General features: G+C 36.7%; 1 protein-coding gene across 4 annotated transcripts in view; it reads left to right on the forward strand.

Annotated features, from left to right (window-relative positions):
* Nucleotides 1-23,680, forward strand: part of SEPTIN9 (septin 9) — a 341,706-nt gene that overhangs the window by 197,968 nt on the left and 120,058 nt on the right. For 3 of the 4 annotated variants that reach the window (XM_074260228.1, XM_074260231.1, XM_074260230.1), the window contains one exon: nt 4,213-4,869. In XM_074260228.1, coding sequence (XP_074116329.1) covers nt 4,213-4,869 — 657 coding nt within the window. Of the gene's footprint in view, nt 1-3,976; nt 4,002-4,212; nt 4,870-23,680 lie in introns of those variants that run through there. The other variant, XM_074260229.1, reaches the window with a different exon arrangement.

Raw genomic sequence — 23,680 nt, forward strand, 5'->3', positions numbered from 1 at the left:
ATCATGCTTCGTTGGAACTGAATTGATATATCCATTCTGGAAAATAATTTGAAACTTAGGGAAGGAGGAAAGGAAGGAGGGCAAAAAAAGGAAGGAAGGAGGAAAAGAGGAGGGGGAAAAGTAAACACTTTTAAATGCTTACTATGTACAAAGTGCTATCCTAAGCACTGAAGATATAGATAGAAAAGCAGAACAATCTCTGCTCTCAAGAAATTTATCTTCTAATATCCCAAGTTAATGAAATGCAAAATACTTTGACTTAATGAAATTATCAATAGCCATATACCCTAAAGGGGTCAAAGAGGGAATGGTCACATGCATACAGAAATATTTGTAGTATCTTTTTTTTTCTTTTTTTTTTTTTTGGTCTTTTATCTTGCCCATTTTTTAATCTGAAATGTTGCCATTATATTTATAATCTTCTTGAAGATATTTCTTTTCTTTTTCATTTTTTGTTTTCTTCCATTTCTTTGCATCACTCTTTTAAGAAAGCCTTATCTCTTTTTGCTCTTCTCTGGAATTCTGCATATAGTTGTGTATATCTTTCTCTTTCTGTTTGTTTCATTTCTTCAACTATTTGTAAAGCCTCATCAAACAGCCAGTATGTTTTCTTGCTTTTCCTTTTCTTTGGAATGTTTTTTGTTGCTGTTTCCTGTATAGTATTGTAAACCTTGGTCCATGATTCTTTGGGCATTCTGCCAGTGCTGATCCCTTAAATATATTTATCACTTCTAGTTCATATTATTAAGGGATATTATTTAGGTAATACCTATATGGTCTGTGGGACTAATTGGAAAAGACCCTGATGTTGGGAAAGAGTAAAAATATAAGGCAAAAGTAAAAATGGGATGGTTGAGGATGAGATGGCTAGATAGTGTCACAAAAACAACAAACATGAACTTGGACTGACATCAAGAAATAGAAGATTTGAAGTAGAAATAGAAGTCCTTGCTAAGGTCCATGGAGTCACTTGGGCCTAAATGAACAATAACAACAAAAAACCACTTTTTAGGTATAGCAAAGAATTGGAAAAAAAACAACAACTGGGCACTCAGAGGTTATTGTTTGTCCTTTGTTCTAAAAGAGAAGAGTGACATCTGGGAGGTGATGCTCTGACATGCAAGTGATTTGGATTAAAATAAAGGAAGACTGTGTTAGGTCACCTGACTCACTTTCTCCTACAGAGCCACCTGGCTCTGGTAGAAAGTTATAAATCAGGATGACTGGAGATGGTCCTGGATGAAATGGGAGACTTTGGCCTTTTTAAGCTAACGGCTTCAACAGGCCTCAGTTTGACTGAGGTAGCTTGGGCAAATCATTCAGTGATTAATTCTAGGAAGAAATTGGGGATACTCACTGGGAGAATGACAGAAGAAATTATGATCTATCAAACCCATGGAATATATTAGGTATAAGAAATGCCATTTGGAATTATGAATTATGAAGAGAAGCCTTGGAAGGATTTGTGTGAAATAAGAGTAAATTGTGCAGAACCATGACAATAGTTTATAATTACAAAATTGTAAGGAAAAATAAATTTGAAAGACTTAAAATGTTGATTTGTAATAATTAAAACAAACATCATAATATGAAAAAGCAATTATCAGACTGATAGACTGATAGAAAGGTGATAGACTCAAAATATCAAGTGAGAGACATTTTTTGGACTGACCAGTGTACAGATGTTTTGTTTACTCATTTATATTGTTAGAGATTTTTTTTCTCCATGTAAATTTAAAAGGAGTACAAATTTGGAAAGGAAGGGGGACAAATAGTGATATGAGGAAGTGTCAGTGAAACATTTTAAATGCACATAAGAGAATAGAAGGAGATTCAGAGGGAGACAAGAAGGAAAGCTTTGAAACTAATGTGTTGTATGTGTTATATAATTTTTTAAAGAAATGTAATGGATTACCATCATATTTTCCTTTTCTTAGTATTATGTTTGATGTTTGTCAAATTCAAAATAACCAAAAAATACAAAATTATATAAATTTTTTAAAAAGAAAGAATATTAACATAGATATCAGGAGATTTCAGTTCCAATAGGAGCTTTGCCACTTTTATCTCGGGCAAATAAATCTCCTCTTTTCCAGTTTTCTCATCTTTATCACAATGAATTGTCTTCATCAATGCCTATATCAAAATGAAAGGATTATCTAGACAGTCTATGTCTCTTCTGTCTCTGCCATTTTATGATACTGTGAAGACCCTTCAGAACTAATTACTGCTCATATATATAAGAATAATTACAGAATTTTGGACTTTGGAGGGACCCCAGAGGTCATCTGGCCTAATTAATCTGATTTGGAAAGTTCTCATTATCAACTCTCTACAGAAAGTCTTCCAAGTCAATCAGCATTTATGAAGTATTTACTATATGGCATCACTGTGCTAAGTCCTGGAGATAAAAAGAAAGGCAAAAATAGTTCTTGCCTTTAAGAAGTTCACCTCTAATGGGGGAGGCAACATGAAAACTACAATGTATATAGAAAATATATACAGGTTAAATTATAGGTAATCTTATAGAGAAGACTCTAATATTGAAGGAAAGGCTTCTTGCAGAAAGTGGGATTTTCAAAGAGGCTAGAAAGAAGTCAATGAAACTAGAGGGTAGAGTGAGGAAAGAGCAAATTCTAGGCATATGGGACAGACACTGAAAATGCATGGAGTTGAGAGATGACTTGAGGAACAAGTATTACTGGATCATAGAGTAAGTAGAAGCCAACAATGTGCAGTAAAATTAGAAAGATGGGAAAAGACTAGATTATTAAAAGCTTTAAAAGCCAAATAGAAAAATTTTTATTTGATCCTGGCGGTAATAGAGAGCCCTTGGAAATTATTGAGTAGAGGAGTAACATGTTCAAACTCGCACTTTAGGAAGAGCGCTTTGACAACAGTGAAAAATGGATTGGAGTAAAGAGTAGCTTGGGGTAGGGTGACCAATTGGAAGACTATTGCACAGCTTCTGGAGAAGCCCATGTATACTTCTGTTCTAGCCTATCTACTATTGAAGAGTAACAGGAAATGGGAGGAGTATTCTTTATGTTAATTGAGAGTTTTAAGAGTTGACCAAAAGGACCAAAAGAGTGAAGAATTTTCTCTTTTGGCCTCCTACTCTGCCCTTTTATGATGCTGGATAGACCTTTGATCTTCGCCCCATGTCTCCTTTGGTAACAATTTATACCTGGGGCACCATCCCCATCTCATATCATCTGCAACTGATTGTCTACAACATCCTCAATTGACTTACAATAAATCAGGAAGATCTGAGAGGGACTAAACTGGGGACAAAGGCATAGGCTATGGTAGTTCATTGTTTTGTCTTGTACAGAACTTAAGCAAATTTGATAGGGTGTGGAGAGGAGGGAATCCTCTAAAAAGATCACGGTTCTCTCCCTGCTCCCAAATCAGTGTCCTAGAGTCCCAGCAAAACTACAAAGCTGGCATTGAGGCTCACTTCTTTGTGGGGGAAGTAGCATAGGAGTAGCTGCCACGTGGATGGTTTTTCTGATCTTTTTAAATGGAAGCAGCTGGTTTTCTTTTGCTGAGAGTGGTTACAGAAACTCTGACATGTGCGTGTGTTTTGAGTGCTGAGTCTTCACAGACCTATCCCTATTCCCCATCCCCCTCTCAGAAGTGAATAACTACTCAGAGAGTTTCCCAAGGGAGATTGCTGGATCACTGTGTGGAATAGCTATATAAACACCACCAAAGAAAGCCTGTAGAGACTTCAGGCTATAGTCAGATGTTGAATAAGGCATTTTATTTGTCAGTAATCACAGGAAGTGATCCAATCTAGGACCAAGATATTTACCAGCTGTTACCCTGAGAAAACTACTTCTCTGAACCTCAGTATCCTTATCTATTAAAATAGGGATACTAAAAACTATAATATTTCACAGTGTTGTGAGAAACAAATGAACTAATGTATATAAAGTGCTTTGCAAGCTTGAGAGGATTGTTATTGTCTCATTTGGTCTATGACTCTATGCTTGGTGGTAAGAGTTTTTCTCTCTTTGGAAGGGAGAGAGTTGGGATAAATGATAGGGAAGAAAAACGGTCTTGTCCTAGTCTGAGGAAATTTTATTTCAATCCTAGTGCACTTTGCTAATGCTCCAGTAAGGATCTACTGTTTTGGCAAGAGGTGTCAATTATAGTGAGGATCAAGTAACCATCAACTTACCCATTTTCTAATCTCTTCTTTTTCAGCCTTGAAGAGATCTTTTGAGGTTGAGGAAGTTGAGACACCCAACTCTACACCACCACGGCGGATCCAGACACCCCTTCTCCGTACCACCGTTGCCAGCTCCACACAAAAATTTCAGGACCTTGGTGTGAAGAACTCTGAGTCAGCTGCCCGCCATGTGGACTCCCCGGTCCAGAAGTCCCCTAAGCCCCCCCTAAGGAGAATTGAGCTTTCTGGACCCAAAAGTGAGCCTGTGTCACGGAGGACGGAGATCTCTATCGATATCTCCTCTAAGCAGGTAGAGAACTCTAGCAGCACAGGGCCATCCCGGTTCAGCCTCAAAAGAGTCGAGGTCCTTGGGCACAAAACCCCAGAACCAACTCCCAGAAGAACCGAGATTACAGTAGTCAAACCCCAGGATTCTTCCCTTCGGAGGATGGATGTTCCAGTGCCAAAGATTCCTGAGCTGCCTCAGCGAAGACCAGATGCATTTTCTGTGCCTCTATCTGAGTCTGTCCCAAAGCGGGTTGAAATCCAGGTCACCAAGACAGCTGATGCATCACCCCCACCTATTCGACCTATGGAAAATTCAGAACATGCTCCACCTTCTCCTCAGCAGAAAAGGTTGGAACTCAAGTCCCAGCTTGTAGTGGCTGATGTTCCACCAAAAAGTCTGGAGGGTGAGTAGGAAAGAATCTGGGCCTTGAGTTTTGGTATGGGTGGTGGTCCAGAATTGTTTTGTATGCAAAACACTGGAGGAAGGGATCTTAATAGTGAATTTACTGCTGTCTACCAGTGGAGACAAATTAGAGCGATGTGTCTTAACTTCAATTATAGTGGAGGCTGGCAAAACATATACTTTCTTTACCAAAGACTGCTATAGCTTCATAGCTCCAAGCTACCTGTTGGGTAGCTCAGACTAGGGCTTCTTAAACTTTTTGTACTCATAACTTTTTTTCACCCAAGAAATTTTTATGTGACCCTGGATATATAAGTATATGAAATAGGTATACAAATCAAACATTTACTTATGAGTCATTTTATGACCCTCACATTCAATTACATGATCCCATAAGGAGCTGTGAACCACAATTTAAGAAGCTGGGCCTAGACCAGGAGCAAGTGAGAAAGCTTGTGTAAATGTGTGGATGTAAGTGGAAATAGTGGGAGAAGCAGGACATAAGGTAAAAGATCGAGTTTTTAAGAAGTAAGGAACTTTGATAATAAAAGTGTAATGGATCAATGGAAATTTGCCACAAGTTGATATTAATTAAAATCCCAGTAATTGGAAAACCCTGAATATTAAAGTTCAGGCTTGGAGAAGAAAAGGATGAGGAAGAGGACATATATGAATGGATTATTGTGAAGAAGTTGGAGAGTAGCTGGAGACTGAATAAAATTCTTACTCTGCCACAGAAGAGACATGGAAGAGAGCAGAGAAAATAAAAACATTTATTACTATAAAGATTGTTCAATGCTAATAATAAAGGGAGAGAAATGTGTAATCTCAGTTGTAGAAGACCAGAATGATATAGGATATGGAAACTAAGACATATCAAAGTAATGTAACAGGCTGTAAAGTAGTGAACTTCCTATCCTTGGAAATGTTTGAGTGGAAGCTGAGTGAAGAACCTCTTAGGTTATCATAAAATGGATTTTACATTGGATGAGAGATGAGACCATATGACCTCTGAAGTCCTTTCCAATTAGATTTTATGTTGTTTGCCTTGGAGAGCTGTGAGAGTGAGGTATAGTCCTGTCACAGTGCAGGAAGGAAGAGCAAAATGAACTTTTAAGCTTCTTCCTAAGCTCTGGTATTCCTATGTGAAAATCTTGGGAAGCTGTTGATAAGAAGATTGGAAATAAATGAGGCAATAGGAAAAGCATATGATATCTTCCCTCCTGTTCAAAGTGGAAGTGAAGTGGGCAGTCCCAGGATGTGCCTTACCTGGCTTCTGAACCAGGAGATATATATTGATACATCTGTAGAAAGCATATGTATACTCCTAGGGATTTCTGCAGTTATTTCTCAATCTCTTCCACACTGGCTACTTCCCTTTTCATGTACTCAAGCTTTAGATTTCAAATTCTTTAGGGAATAAAGGACTTCCCTCTCATTTCTTTAGATGAACAAAAATGCTGAATCAGATTTTTCTTATGACTAAGTCATCTTTGCCCTGTGGAAATGCAGCCTGTAACTACTCCATTTTCAACTTTGTCCCTACATGAGTGCTGGATTCCTCTTAATAATCCTGCTATTAAATGGAAGACTGAAGTGAGGGTATTTCTGGTTGGAAGAGGCAGCTTTCTTCCACTGGTGATATTCTATTAGCTCAGCCATTTAATTTTATGTGACTGGATCTTTGTTACTCTTAATGGGAAGGTTTTACTGCGCTCTTTTTCAGAACAGGATATAGCCCTTGACAACATCTATTAGACTTGATTTTCTAGTGACAAAAGACCTGTCATATAGGTGGCAAAAACTCTTTCTCTTGGGAAAGACTGAGGCTTAGTTAAAAGTAGCTCCATTATTGCATAAGATTTTGACCAAACTCCTATTGATAGTAAGGCCAGTGTATTAACAACTTTGAACATATGTGCAATGTTGGGACTGGCTTGGGGACTAAAAGCTTTAGAAATGTGTTAACAGTTTCTTATTAGAACTTGGTTACTGGAAAGAATATAAAGTGTTCATTACTCTTGAGGGGAAAGGATGATGAAAGTAACATCATCATCTAATTCAATCCAAAAGCATTTATTAGGCACTTACACTGTGTTAGGTACTAGTGATACAAAATCTAAGTGAAAAACAAACTTCCTCCCAATTGCTGAAATTCATCATTAACAAGCATTTATTAGATAGTTCTATGAGTACAATGTCCTCTATGCTCTGCAAAGAGCTATACACTACAATTCCAAAGTGTCAGAACAATATGGTCAAATGAAAGATTGCTGAATTTCGAATCCAAGTTCTGCCACCTGTATGATGTCAGGTATGTAATTTTATACTTTTGGATCCCAATATCATTTATAAAACAAAGAGTTCAAATTAGATTCTTAATGCTTTTGTGTGTCATAGACCTCTTCAGCACCCTGATGAAGACTATACTTCTCAAATTTTTAAATGCATAAAAATAAAATACATTGGATTATAAAGATAACTAATTATATTGAAATAATTATTAAAATATTAGGTTAAAAACCCCTGAACTAATGATCTTTGTATTCTTTCCAATTATAAATCAATGATCCTTGGAACTAGAAGGGGCCCCATAAATTACCTAGTCCAATCTTCTCTTTCCATAGAAGAAACTGAGGCTCAGTCTACATTTTGTAACCCATAGCTAGTCAGTAGTGGAGCCAGGACCAGAATCCAAGAATTCTGACTTCCAATCAAATGTTCCTTGCTGCTTGGGGTAAAGATAGAATTCAAATCTAGAGATACAAAGAATAGTGTATTAACAATCCATTGTCTTAACTGCTTGGCTAAGTCAAAGTGGAGAGGTAAGTATCAGATATAGAAGAGTAAAATGTATATAAAAGGTATATCTGTGTGCAGTTAGGCAACCAGCAATGGTGTGTTAAAAGCAAGTTCTGCACTTATGGTCATAAAATGGATTTTAATCTTGGATCCATCACTTAATAGCTATCTAACTATGGGTGAGTCACTTATCCTACTTAAGCTTCCAGCAGTGTAAAATAGAAAATTCTACCTAACTGGAGGAGAAGGTATTGTATGGAAAGTCCTTTGTAAATTATAAAGCATTATTTGTGTGTGTAGTGAAGAGAAAGATTTGTTACACTACTCAGCTGGGTAAATGTAACCATAGGATGTAATCAGAGATGATACAGTGTTAATGTGTTAACACCTAGTCACTCCTTTACAATTGAATAGGGTGTCTTCCCTCTGGGTGAGTAGCTCTACTGTTTGATGCCATGGTCAGTGGACTGGGAGACTGGCAGATAAACCCTTCTTCTCCACTCTTAAGAGGTAGAGAGCTGAATCCTTTCTCACTGCTAGCTTTCTCCTTGAACTGAATCGAACTGACGAACTGTACAATTGAAATGACATTTGAAGTTTTGGTCAATCATTATTCATCCAGTCACTTCTTTTCTGACTTCGTCCTGGAGAGAGAAATGTTTATGGGAGAAGAATATTTTATAGTTACTTTTTAAATGCCTTTTTATAAGCTAATTTTAACTACTAGCTGATTATTAAAGGGAAGCATACTGGAGGGGCTAATGAGTTATGTGATATTAGGACACCAGATCTACAGGACACCTTAGAACCTAAGGTAGTATTTGCCTTCTGGGGCACCATCCACTAGTAGAAGTGGAAAGTGAAGGCCATGCCATGTCTAATAAATACTAGGACAATAGAAAAATCCCCTTTTCCCTTACATGAAATAAAGTACTAAGTTTTTCTTTGACTGATACCTCTGTCTTCAACAGACTCAAATTGATTGTACTGACTTTCTAAGACTGGGAGGTAGGATGGAAGGCTATGCAAGTGTGGACAGTATGGCTATCATTACTTATTCAGTAATGTTGAAAGAGGGAGGAGAGAGACGGAGACAGAGAGAGGGGGGAAGGCAGAAAGGAGGGAGAGAATTCATACTTTTTAAAGGGATGCTACATCAGTGCCTCTTCGTCTGTGATTGTATTCAATGATAATATCAACTAAGTTGAGGGTAGAAAGAACAAAGTTTCACTATTTATTCCCCACTCTATAATAAAAAACACTTCTTAATTTTAGAGTTCTAATACTGATGTATTTGTAATGATTGAGGAGAACTCTAGATAGAGTAGTGTATTAGTACTGAGAAGTGTCAGCTGCCATGAGGTTTTTTCCTAATAACTTTGGGACTTGTAGAGGAGGAGGAGGGAGGAAAAGTTAAAGAAATAAAATATCTTGACTATGGAGTGATTTGCTTTTACCTATTAGCTAGAAACTATTAAGCACAATACCTGGCACATAGTAGGAACTTCATATGTGTTTCTTTTATTTTCATTTATTTATTTATTTATTTTTGCTGAGGCAATTGGGATTTAAGTGACTTGCTCAGGGTCACACAGTTAATAAGTGTTAAGTGTCTGAGGCTAGATTTGAACTCAGGTCCTCCTGACTTCAAGGCTGGTGCTCTATCCACTGTACTAACTAGCTGCCCCTCATATGTGTTTCTTGATTGACATTAAAGAAACAGAATTCATAGTCACTGGGCAGGGGAGGAAATAGAATATCTATTATAATCAATCAATAGCTATTAAGCATCTACCATGTGCTAGGTAGTGTGTACTAAGCTATGAGGATATATAGAAAGGCAAAAGATAACTCTTGCCCTAAAGAAGTTCAATCAGTGGGAGAGATAATATGCCAACAACTATGTACAAATAAGCAATTTGCAGGATAAACTGGAAATAATCGACAGAGGAAAGGCCTTAGAACTAAAGGGGATTGGAAAAAGCTTTCTATAGAAAATGGGATTAAAAAAAAAAAAAAGAAAATGGGATTTTAGTTGGTGTTTGAAGGAAGGCCAGAAACAGAGAAAAGGAGGGGGGAGATTGCCAGGCTTGGGAACAACCAGTGAAAATGTCTAGAATCAAAAGGTGAAATGTCTTTTTTAAGGAGTATCATGGAGATCTGTGTCACATCACTGTAGAATAGGAAGAAAGGGGAGTTGTATAATGTGTAAAAAGACTGGAAAATTGGGGTGTAGGGCAGAGCTGGGATTCAGACAAATCCAAGGATCTCTTGATTAATTGCTTTCTTTGTTTACCACATGGTTACACTGGACCAAGTGTAAAGATTACCTTTATCTTTTTCCTTTACAGCTATGGTAGTGTAGATTAGTCTTATATAGCTGGGCATTGAAACAGCAGCAGGAGTTGTTTAGAGGATTTTTGCAAAGATGCAGAAAATAGAATGACTCATTGAAATGCCTTTCTTTTTCATTTTGGAAAGTCTGTCTTGAACTAAGAAACTTGTCTTTAAGATGGACATTTCTTAGTTTGGGCAGCACTGTTTAACATTCTTCAGACTGATTTGGATGGTATGCTACATTAGCAAAATTTGGAACAAGATTTTCAGCCTGAAATGGAAAGGAAGCAAGATCTGGGAGAGTTAGCATAGTTAAAAAATGGGGACCTGCATATACCATGGGAGCGGAATGGAGCAATAAAGAGAAGTTAGTTATAGTGAGTTTCCCTTTTTCAACAGAGTGCCCTGGAGATTCTTTCCCCTCCCCCATGGAGCCAGCTCCTAATAATTTTTTTGTGGCCTGAGGCCAGAGTGAAACCAGATCTTGGCTTTACACTGGTCCTATCTTGTTTTTCATTTATGCTACTGACTCCCTTCTTTCTTGTAGTCACCAGCTGTTTTTTTCTTCTTTCTCTCAAAAGAAACCTATTCCTTCTCAGTTTATCCTATTCATTTATTGTTCCTGAAGTCTGAAAGGGGTTCAAATCTCACTTGCTACTTTTGTGAATTTGGGCAATTTATTTTCCCTGCCTCTACTTTCCAAATTTGTCAAAATTAAGGGGGTAGGATTAGATGGGGTCTAAAGTTTCTTTCAACTCTAAAGCTATAACTCTATTATTGTCTAGCTGTTGCTTGTTCTTCCCAGCTCCCAGTGCTCCATACATTGGTAAGCCATGATGTGTGATAAGGAAATGCTTTTGCAGAAAATTTGCATTTCTGCTTCTCTGCCCTTTCACTATGGAAACTTGTCTTCTAGGTTCAGGCTTCTTTGCAATCAAAATTTGCCATTGCTTCCTTATAAGGAAGTGCCTTTTAGAAGCCTTTTGCTTTGTCATCTCTGGGTAGATACTGAAAGCAATGAATATGAAATCTAGCTATTCTCTTCCCTTTAATTTGCCTTCTTGGCTTTAGAAATTTTGTTTATTTTTAATCTGAACTTTCCACTTATTCATCTTTTTTGGAGGGGGATATTTTACTTTTATTTATTTAATTTTTATTTTCAGTTCTGAATTCTCTCTCTTCCTCTAGCTCCCCTCCCTACCCAGTGAGATAGCAAGAGATATGATATCCATTATACATATGAAGTCATTCAAAGCTTATTTCCATATTAGCCATACTATGGAAGGAAAAAAAGCAAGAAAATAAAGTGAAAGAAAATATATTTCAATTTGCACTCAGTGTTCATTAGTTCACTCACTGGAAGTAGATAGCATTTTTCATCATGAGTCCTTTGGGATTGTCATGGAACATTATAATGAACAGAGTAACCACATACTGTTTCTATATACAGTGTTCTTTCTTCTAGTTCATTCTCTTCATTTTGCACCAGCTCATATTCTTCTTTCTAGGTTTTTCAGGAATCATCTGCTTTGTCACAAATAGCATTTCATCATCTTCATATATGATAACTTGTTCAGCCACCCTCAATTTCCAATTCTTTGATACTATAATATGCTGCTATAAATATTTTATACATATGAATCTTTTTTCTTTTTCTTCAGAGTTTATGCAACTCATATAATTGAAATGATACAGTGTAAAAACACTGTCCTTAGTTAGAATATCTGGGTTTGGACCCTGGTTTTGTTGCTTTAGTTCATCACTTAATTCTCTGCCTTATTTTCCTTATCTGTAAAATATTTTTAATACCATCATCACAGAGTTGTGACTAAAGACTTTTGAAAACCTGAAAGTGCCCTAGAAATACAAGTTATTATATTTATCTTCTAATTTAGAAACATGATCCTGATTTTTTCCAGTTCTGACATTTCATATTCTAAAATTCATTCACCCATAGAGACTGTAATGTTTTGGGTTCAGAGTTATGTCAAAGATGGTACTAGCCATCATCTAAAGATGAGTGTGAGAGGGTGATGAGGGCAAGAGGAGAGAAGTGGTTGAATACATGTAAGGATTTCTCAGACTTCCCAAAATTAAAAGCATTTTAAAGTATTCCTTTATTTGGGAGGTATGTATAAAGTGTTGAGAATCATTGAAGACCTGAAAGTGAACTGGTGGTACTCACGGTTCTTAGGAGTATCTCATGATCCTGTTTAGCTTATGTTTTTAGAAAAAGACCTGGTCTTCAAAGAAAGCAGAGTATTTAAAAAAAGTAGCATGTTCTGGAGTTTTGATATGCCTTTGGTTTTTCTTGGTTTGCTTCTTTTCAGTTGGCTGATCATTATTTACTCTCTGCTTCATTAAAAAAATTCTGCATGTCTTTTGTAACCCATTAAAAAAGCATCTACTCTACTCCTTTTATTGGGTTGTCAAACCATTCACATTTATAGTTATTACTGTTAGGTCTGTATTTTTCATTTATTTACCTTGTGCTGATTTTTATTCTTTTCATCTTTTAAGCCAGCTCTTTGTTCCACAGATTAGTTTTGTGTACACTACTTTGGATAGGCTCTCTCTCTAATTTCTAACTATTTTATCTCATGTTTCTTGAATTTATTTCCTATTTGTCAGTTTGTTTTTCTGTCTGTTCATTTATTTACATTTTTACTTATCCACCCGTCTATCCCTTCATTATTCATCTGTTCATTTATTGACATCTAGGTGGTGCAATGGATAGAGTACCAGACGTAAAGCCAGAAAGATTCATCTTCCTGAGTTTGAATCAGGCCTTGCACATATACTATGTGTGATTGTGGGCAAGTCACTTTACCTTTTTGCCTCAATTCCTTATCTGTAAAATGAGATGAAAAAGGAAGTAGTGTCTTTGCTAAAAAAACAAAAAACAAAAACAAACAAACAAACAAAACACCAAATGGGTTCATGAAGAATCAGATACAACTGAACAATTATAACAAAATTCACTTATTCATTCATTTCTTTATTTATTTACTTATCCTTTCCTTTGGTCTCTTTTCTGCCCCATTTGTGTATTTGGGGAAAAAAAATCTTTCCAACCATCCCACCCAAACCTCTTATTTAAAATTATATTTTTCTCTTCGGACTCTTTTCAAAACACTTTGCTTTTCCTGATTGATTATTTTTAATCTCTTGTCTATTCTGAATTTCCTTATAATTCCTGGATTGCACTTTTCTTTAGTTGTTTCTTCTTTATTCTCTCTGTGTCTATCATGAAAGAGAACTTCCAAAGAACCAACTCTGCTCTATCACATTTCTGACATTTATGGATATTATTACATCCCCTCACACATAGAAATATTAATTTAAGGAATGGAAACATTGTCATATGTAGTGAAAATCATCCTCTGTCATTTCTTGAAGCCCATTCCTATGTATCTACTTTTTTCACTTTCAACTGCTAAGACCAGGTTCCCCAACAACTCTGAGTCCTGTCTGTCTCTGGGAATTTATATCCCTATTTCAGGAATGGGATGAAGTCCTGAGTGATACAACCTTTTCTCAGTGAAGTGATTATCTAATTTGCAAATAAACCCCCAAATTAAAACAGGGTCTCTGTTTCATTCCATAGACATAGAACTTCTTATAGGAATGTTCTTTAGTGGACCTTGTCCCTTTCTTCTGTATATAATTCTTTCCTCACTAATCCTTACTTTATTTTCCCTTCTATTCCATCTTCTATATAGCTTTTGTCCTCTTTTATCCTACAGTTTTCACTCTTGCTGAGAAGTTAAAGAAACTTCTCAATACAGTATTCCCATGTGAACTTGGTAAGGAAGCAACTTTCCTTTACTTCCAGTATTCTGATTTCTGTGGCTTCTCACAACTTTTTAATAAGGGATGCTGAATTTAATCTATGGGGTTAATTAAATTCTTCATCCTTTTTTAATCTTTAAATTCCCTTTAAATCTATAACCATCACTTTAATAATTGGTGCATTATTCTGCATTTTCCAATAAGAATTAATTTCCATATTAGGGCCTTTTTGTCCCCTTTTTCTTTTATCCTTCAGTTCAATTTCATTCTACAAACAATTAACAATAACCAATAAACATGGGAGAATTAGTTTAACTAATTTGTTTTTCTTGGTAATTATGCTTATTTACCTTTCTTCTGGTTCTGTTGTTTGTGGGACTTTCAAGTCAGATATTCCACTCACCTCTGGTTTTCTTCTTTTCAACTTCTCTCAATATTTTGATTGCAGCCTTCTTGTATTTCTAAGAGACCTGTTGCAATTAGGCTATCAATTTACATTCTCTTCAGTCACTTTGGCTTTTATAGAATATGCTCTTAAATTTGTTGCCCTTGTTTATCTTCTGACCATTTTTCTTCCACTTATGTATTTATTTGTATGCTCTAAATTTGTCATTTTCTCTTTCAGAGATCCATATTCACCTTCTTTGGAGTGAAACTAAATTTTCTGTTTTCTAAATTCTGTATTGTGCTAATTCTCCCAATTTTGTGTTGAGAGCTCTTATTTCTGACTTACTATCATTCTTTGTGTTTTCTTTTAATATTTTTATTTCTCTTTTGAACCATTTTGTAGTTTATTGCTGTTGTTCCGTGATCTCTGGGGAGTCTGCAGAATTTTCTTTTTAATTAGGGAATTTTGGTTCATTTTCCTTTGTGGTACAATAATTGCTCACAGTATTTTGACCTTTGAATTTTCACTCATTCTTCTCTCTCTTTATGAGCTATTAGTTTATTTGCTTGTGAGCTTGGTTTTTACTTATTCTTTTTCCCTTGACTTTTTGGTCTTTCAGCCTTTCTTTTATATTCCCAAGAACTTTTCCTTGCTTTACTTCCACACTTTTTAAGTTCCTTCCCCTTCTGAACAGATTGCTAGATTTTGAACAGTTGTTTACAGTTTTCTTTGGGGACGTTGGGAACCTAGTTTGATTTCTGTTTAGAAGAAACCCTAGAAGAGAGAACTGCCTCTCAGCTGGGTCTCTAGTCTCTTTTCCCTTGGGCAGATTCCTCCTCAAATTTACTCTCCCTCTTTTACATCTGGCAAGATAAAATCAGTGTCTACCACTTCTTGTAGGGTTGAAGGTTCATGCTGATTTACTCCTATGTGGGACTAGGCACAACCTAGCTACAGTTATAATCTAGTTATAGCCTAAGGCATAATCCTCCAAAGAGTTTTTTTCCTCTTTGCTTAGGTAGAGTATATATGTATTGGGTGAGTATGTTAATGTGAATGTGTGTATGTGTGTGTGAGTGAGAGAGAGAGAGAAAATGTGTGTGTGTGTGTGTGTGTGTGTGTGTGTGTGTGTTGGGTCTTGGGGCATGAGGGAGAGGAATTTGGAGAAGGAGAAACAAGCATGTTCTAATTAATAAACCTCAATAAAATAACAATTGAAAAAACTCCATTAAGGCAAAACTATGTTAGTTTCAAGAAAGAAATGGGTGATGTCAACTCAGTGAGGTTTCCTCCCTTTTCCATTGCTGATCAAAATCACTTTTGAATGATTGGGACATCATCTAACTGTCATCTAGAGAAGTGGAGTTGCCTGGTCCTTCAGGGACTCTGGATGTGGAATCTAAGTGTGTATCTATAGTCCTTTTGTTTGGCTTGTGAGGAGTCCAGTTGTCTGTGTCAGAGACTCATGGTTGGGACAGCTGGTCCATTGTGCAGACTTTAGCTTTTGGCAACTGTTTCAGGGTCAGGGAGGCCCCTTGGATAAAGAGGAAACTTCTCTTTAGACAGCTGGGCTGAGACCCAATTCCACATTGAAGCCCAAGTTCTGGGTACACAAATATCTGGGTTTGTGTCCCTCATTGTGGGAGATTTAGGGCCAGGAGTTAACAGGGATGCCAGAATTTAAGGCAGAGTTAAGAAGGTTATTCCTACTTATTTCTGTCCTCTTCTCTTCCTTCTTTACTACAACTGTGCCCAACTCTATTTAAGGTACAATGCAGCTGTTATGGGCCTACATTCCTCTGGATCCACCTTTCTGTTCAGAGCTCTTTATGTCACCATAAGTTCCACAGACAGCTGAGAAGGGTGGTGGTAGTGGGGATGCATATGTGTATCTGTGTGTAGAGAATCTTCCTGTTACCTTAATTCACATTCAGTCTCTACCAAATTCTCTTCCCCCATCCTTCTCACAGTAACAACAAAGATTATAATGTCCTGTATAGACACCTGAGCCCCATAGTATCTAAGTGTGAAAGGATCCAGTCTCCCACCTTTCACCTAGTGTTTCTCTCCAGTTTGTGACTCTGCTGAGACAAGATTAGGGCAAAATCCTTATGAAGGGAGAGGGAGAGAAAACCAGAGTACAATTTGAGCTCAATAGCCCTTTAGGGGTAGGCTTAGAAAATGAAAGGAATGTAGAGTCCTTTAAAATGAAAGAGAAATCATAGGATTTAGAAATAGAAGGAACTTTAGTTATAATCTAGTCTAGTTTTTTTTTTTTTTATGTCATTAGCAGATACTCTAGATTGGTGGTTAAATGACTTGTCCCAGATTACTTGAATACTAAATAACGAGAATTTGAGACTAGAAATGAAGTATTCTTTCAACTATATCATACCAGATTATCCAGATAGAAGGACCTGATAGGGATGTTATGACCTTGAGGGGTGAGGATGGAATGGTTGGGATGAAGATGGAGAAAAATTTCTTTTGTAAACTTGGAGCCAGAAAAATGGTGGTTAACTTCTTGCTAAATCAGACATTTATGAAATGTCAATACTAGAACGGACCTTGGAGATGTATCTAGTCCAACTCCTTCATTTTATACATGAGAGAACTGAAGTCCAGTCATTTCAGATACCATTTGGAGAGTTCTTGGCAAAGATAGTGGAATGGTTTGTTATTTCCTTGTCTAACTCATTTTACAAATCAGGAAATGGGGGCAAATAGGGTTAAGTGATTTATCCAGGGTCACACAGCTAGTGTCTTGCTCCCACAAACTATTCATAATGAGATGGGAGTTAGAAGTCAGGTCTCTTGATTTCTAATCTGGTGCTATAGTGCTGTCTCCCTCAGACCTCAGGATTTCCCTTTCTATATACAACATCACTGGCCTGGACACACCAGACAAAAGGGTGGTACTGGAAAAATGATTATCTAGCACTAACCTGGAATGGGGATAGGTTGGCTGGAGCAACATGATGCCGTTTCTTAGTCTGTGCTGACTTGTGCTTCTCAGTTGCTAGGAATCATTCTGTTCTGGAGACTTGTCTTTTCAAATGGGAGATGGGTGAAAGAAAGTGTGGAGACTTCCTTTTTTTTACATGGGAAGGTCCTGAAAGGGCATGTCAAAATTTGGCAAAATATGCAGTGCTGCAAAGAAGACCAGGAATAGTGATCGCAGACCACAGTGAAGGAAAGAGGATCTGTGAATAATAAGTCAGTCTCTTGAGATGGCCACTCTCTACATGCTAAGTATAAATGTCTACCCCTCCCCCATCAAGAAAATACTTTGGGAGTGCATGAAAACTGTACTCTGTTAAACATAATTGAACACAGGTGTGGTTTGCAGTTTCTTCCCAGTCCCAAATGCCAGAGAAAATCGTCAGAAGTTCTTCCTGTCCCCACCTGGTGTTGGGTCTGAGCATTGCTAGTTAGGACAGGATGAGAAAACCCCACAGAGACCTTGTTCATCTCCTTGGTGGCCTCTCTGTAAACATAGTCTTTGTAATACAAAGACTATTCCACATGCAGGGAAAAGAGCAGCAGTGGTTTGCACCCTTGAAAACTTGACCTATAGTCACGGTATCTTGAGAATTTGCTTTGGAGAGATTGTACAGCTCTCCTTGAGAGCTAAGATTTCCATCCCCCTGATTTTCCAGAAAAGACTTCTCTATAGAGCTACAGAGAAGATGTCCATCAGCAACAAGAGATTTTATTAAATGCCTGTTCTTTGCCAGGTACTTATGAGGTGGTAGGAACACAAAGATGGAAATGGAAAAAGTCCAGATCTCAAACAACTTAATATTCTATAGGAAGGAGTTATCTAGATTTCATTCACAGCTTTATTGTTGCTGCCCACATATACCCTATCCATTTTCTCTGAAATGTCTCTGTGGGCCATAATGAGGAAATGGGGTTAATTCCAGGAATTAGCTGTCAATAGAAGATAAGAAGTAAAAGGAGAAAGAATGATGTTGGATGACACTATCTTGGATTTAACTTTTTTTTTCTCCTACCATCCAATCTTCTCTTCCTTCTCCACAGAGGAATACAAGATCAGCAGATCACTTCTGAGTCCACTTTTTCTAACGTAATCACTTTTTCTAGGTAACCATTTCATTGGCATGCATGAATGTCATGCATGTCAAATTTAGTTAATATAGATTGTTATGGTAGGGAAATGTAACATTTATCATTATTTTTTCAATTTTGGGGGGGTGGAATATAAGCTCCTTTTTCAATTACACTGAGAAGAATTATACACTTTCTTTGTCTATGTTCTGACTCCACTCAGTGCTTTTACACATTTGTAGACAAAACTTGGCAGTGGGCATGATGTCTTCCTTTGTTTCTCTCAGCCCTTTGGTCCTTCAGGACCCAAACTGTAATTTGCTTTATTTTTGTATTAGAAAACCTGTTCAACAGTATTTGGGAACCTCATTCTTTTCCTCATTGCCTACATTCCAGGTTCCAGTTGTAGCTTCTTGGCTGTGGATCTCTGAGATGAGAAAATGATAGCCTTAGGGAAATTTATCAGATTCTAATGATGAACAGCTCATCCAGAGGCACGTTTCCTTTTAGTTCTCTTTTTTTCCCCCTTTGTATTCCCTCAAGAACACTGTTTCATTCCTCACCTCAGATTCAGATACCTGGTGAATTTTAGATATTAAATATCAAACAAATAGAAGTTTTTTTTAAATTTCTTTTTTCAGTTGAGCTGATTAAAAAGGAATCCAGGAATCCTTCTTCTCTAGAAGTGTGTGTGTGTGTGTGTGTGTGTGTGTGTGTGTGTGTGTCTGTCTGTCTGTCTGTCTGTCTGTAACAAACATGGCAGAGAAGAGTAACATAGAGTCGGGAAAATGTGAATTCAAGTTTATTTCACCTGCTGACAAGGCAAATCACTTATCCTCTCAGTATTTCAGATAGGTGCAGACCTAAACTGGTGATGGGGATTTTATTTATTTTTTTATTTTTAGTAGCATTTTATTTTTCCAAATAGGTGGTTTTCAAACCTACCAAAGGTAGTTTTCAAAAATCACCTTTGGAAAATATGTGTTCCAAATTTTTTTCCCTTCTCTTCCTCTCTCCCAAAATAGCCAGCAATCTGGTATAGGTTAAACATACTATTCTTCTAAATATATTTCCATATTAGTCATGTTGCTCAAGAAAAAACAAATTAAAAGAGAAAAAAACCATGAGAAATAAAAAAAAATGAGCAAGCAAACAACCACAACAAAAAGGCAAAAATACTATGTATGCTTTGATCTCACTACTACCAAAAAAAGTGAAAATACTGTGCTTTGATTCACATTCAGGACCCATTGTTCTCTTTCTGGATTCAGATGGCTCTCTCCATCCCAAGTCTATTGGAATTGCCTTGAATCACCACATTATTGAAAAGAGCCGAGTTTATCACAGTTGATCAGGTGAAGAGAATTTTAAACAAAATGTGGCAGAGGAAGGTAAGGTCTAGTCTCAGACTAAATGATTAGTGGTATAAAAGGGCCAAAGTCTCCCAAGTACTGAAATGTTTGCCTGTGGTTGTGTTTTTTTTTTAGGTTAACAAACATCCCAGGATCTTTCCTTTGATCCTCCCTTGGGTTTCAGTGAAGTGGAAATTTATTGACCTTTTTTCAATTGTGATTTCTTTTTGCCCAAGAAATTTTTACATGACACTGGACATATAGGTATATAAAATAGTTATAGAAATCAAACATTTATTTCCCCCCCCCTGGGGGGGGAGTCTGGGGTTAAGTGACTTGCCCAGGGTCACACAGCTAGGAAGTGTTAAGTGTCTGAGACCACATTTGAACTCCGGTCCTCCTGAATTCAGGGCTGATGCTCTATCCACTGCGCCACCTAACTGCCCCAGAAATCAAACATTTACTAAGAACAAATTTACTAAGAACAAATCATAATTTTGTGACCCCTATATTCAGTTATAAGATCCCATATGGGCTCGAAAACTACAGTTTAGGAAGCTGGGATATAAGTTTTATGTCCCAGAAATGGGGATGTGGAAGTAGTACAAAGAGCAATAAGTAGAAGTTGAAAAGAATCAAATTTGGGCTTGGTATCAGTAAAACACTTTCTTACCATTAAAGTTTTTAAAAATAGAATGTTCTGTTTATATAAACAACCATTAAAAATACATTTGTTAAAATGGACTTTTATATTACAGTTTTCCAACTTGTAGCTTTTCAGCAACATTTTCCTTTTTTTTTTTTCATTTTAATAATGTATGCTACTAGCTTTGTTAAAAAGTACCCTTATAAGTTCCAATAAAGGCCTCATTTCCAAACTATATAGAGAATTGACTCTAATTTATAGGAAATCAAGCCATTATCCAATTGATAAATGGTCAAAGGATATGAACAGACAATTTTCAGATGATGAAATTGAAACTACTTCCACTCATATGAAAGTGTGTTCCAAATCACTACTGATTAGAGAAATGCAAATTAAGACAACTCTGAGATACCACTACATACCTTTCAGATCGGCTAGAATGACAGGAAAGATAATGTTGAATGTTGGAGGGGATGTGGGGAAACTGGGACACTGATCCATTTTGATGTAATTGTAAATATATCCAGCCATTCTGGAGAGCAATTTAGAACTATGCTTAAAAAGGTATCAAACTGTGCATACCCTTTGATCCAGCAATGTTACTATTGGGCTTATATCCCAAAGAGATTTTAAAGAAGGGAAAGGAAAATGTGCCAAAATGTTTGTGGCAGCCCTTTTTTTTTTAATGGCCAGAAGCTGGAAATTGAATGGATGCCCATCATTTGGAGAATGGCTGAATAAATTGTGGCATATGCATATTATGGAATATTATTGTTCTGTAAGAAGTGACCAGCAGGAAGATTTCAGAAAGGCCTGGAGAGACGTAAATGAACTGATGCTGAGTGAAATGAGCAGGACCAGGAGATCATTATATACTTCAATAACAATACTATGTGATGAACGTGGCTCTCTTTAACAATGAGATGAACCAAATTAGTTCCATTTGTTCAATAATGAATGGAACCAGCTACATCCAGCTAAAGAACTCTGGGAAATAAGTGTGAACTACTACATAGCATTTCCAAACCCTATTTTTATCCACTTGCATTTTGATTTCCTTCTCAGGTTAATTTTACCTTATTTCAAAGACCAATTCTTCTTGTGCAGCAAAATAAATGTATGGATATGTATACATATATTGTATTTAACATATACTTTAACATCTTAACATGTATTGGTCTACCTGCCATCTGGGGGAGGTGGTGGAGGGAAGGAGGGGAAAAGGTGGAACAGAAGGTTTGCAAGGGTCAATGTTGATAAATTACCCATGCATATATGTTGTAAATAAAAAGCTATAATAATAATAAAAAATATCCTTGTAGTTTTATTGGTTGATTTTCTGGAGGTTTCTGGACCAGCCTTCATTTCAGCTGAATAATCACCATGAGAATAGCCAAGGATAAAGTCCAAATTCTTTATTATTTCTTTCACAATCTAGTTTCCTTGTTTGGGGCCTGGGCTAGTGTTCTTGAGGTCCTCTGGAATGTGTCTTGGTTTCTGTGGAGAAAGCTGGAGGACCACCACCACCACCACCACTACCACTATGGTCTCTGTCTTGAAGTCTGTCTCAGTCCGAGAGTTTGTGCTCCAGCCTCCAAGTCTTCTGTCTTCTCCCAATCTGTCTCCGAGGCCTTCTGAGTCTGTTCGAATCTCTGGCTGAGTTTGTCTTAGTTTATATGCAGTATACTGAGTATAAACCAATCATTATAACACTAGGGAACTATTATTTGTTGTAAGATTAAATCAATCATACTGAACTGGGGAACTATTAATCACCATGTTAAACTAGATAACCATTGTCTTATCAATTCTACTGATAACACCTTGTAAGAATCCTTGTTTCAAGTACAGAGTTCTGGCCTATTACATATCCTATTTAAAAACAATTAAAAACCCTATAATCCAAAGCTTAACAATTAAGTAAGTCTACTCTGCCATTCTGAAATTAATCACATTTTAGCAGAACAAAATAGAATGTTTTCCCTCAGAGGTAATGATTTCCCCCCTTGGAGGACTTAATTATCTCAGTTATCCACATATAAGAAATGTTTTATTAGGAGTTCTTTTCACTTACGGTTTAGATTAGATTCTAGGTTGATAAAAAGTTTTCTTACTTAAAATTCTTTTATTCTGTCTAAGGAACCCAGATCTCTTGACTTCTTAGGGTTCTTTCTACTACGCCAGTAGGATCTTGGTCTTTGTTCCTATAATACTTTACTGTTGAAACTTGGTCTCCTAGCACTAAGGGAAGCTCCTAGAGTGTACTTTTCCAGAGCAGCTGCATTATTATTATGTTTTGAAAATATGTTTAGGGAGGAAAACCCCTATAACACCAAGATAAATCTCAACCCACAAGCGTTTCCCTAACTCTCCCCTCATGTCTCAACCATCTAATGAGAGTGAGCATCAGTAACCAAAGGAGAATTATATTAGAGGATGGGTAGCCAGGTGATGCAATGGATAGAGCACTGAGCATGGAGTCAGGAAGACTTGAATTGAAATGTGATCAGACCCTTACTAGCTGTGTGATCCTGGGCAAGTTACTTAACCCTGTTTTGCCATGGTTTCCTCATCTATAAAATGAATGGAAAAGGAAATGGCAAACCACTCCAATATCTTTGCCAAGAAAACAACAAATGGGGTCACGGAGAATCAGACTAAAGTGATCCAACAACAAAAATTCCTAATTTTAAGTATGATTATTACTTATGTCCTGATTTCTTTTCAGGCTTACCTAATTTCAGGCTTTGGCTTTAAACACTCTTTGTTCACTTGTCCAGTTCCACAAAAACACCTATCATATCTTCATTAGAAACTGTACATAATCTAAGAGATGCAACCTAAAGAAATATGGTTATACATGTATTTACATTCTATTATAATATCAATGGACATATTCATTTTAAAATATATCCCCACAAAATAGAATCCTTTTTAAATACAGAATCTTATTACATGGACTTAAAGCAATCAACCATTGAGGATTTATTAAACAGCTACCATCTGCCTCACATTGTGTTAAATGTGAGAAGATAAATAGAGAAATGAAATATCTTTCTTAAAGGACTTTACATTCAGAGCACTAGAACAAATTGTCATCCTCCCTCTCCCCAAAAAAACTCTATATAATAAAAATCTAATGTATGCTTGTAAAGAATGCATTGATCTTATCCTTTAATATAGGAGCATTAAAAGTTGCTACTAAGTCATTCATTGTAGTACTTATCATGAAACATGCCCATCCCTGTTGAAGAAGAAATTCATCTTTTTTGATGATGCTTTTTTTTTCTTGTGTGGGGAGATTTTTGTTTGTGATTTGGTTTAGGCAAGCAGAGATGTGTGCTCTTGGGCAATGCATTTAACCTCACTTGTAAAATGAGGGCGTTGGATTACATGAACTTTAGACCCTTCTAGTTCTATGAGC

Source organism: Sminthopsis crassicaudata, chromosome 4 (assembly GCF_048593235.1).
Source record: "Sminthopsis crassicaudata isolate SCR6 chromosome 4, ASM4859323v1, whole genome shotgun sequence".
Taxonomy (NCBI): Eukaryota; Metazoa; Chordata; class Mammalia; order Dasyuromorphia; family Dasyuridae; genus Sminthopsis; species Sminthopsis crassicaudata.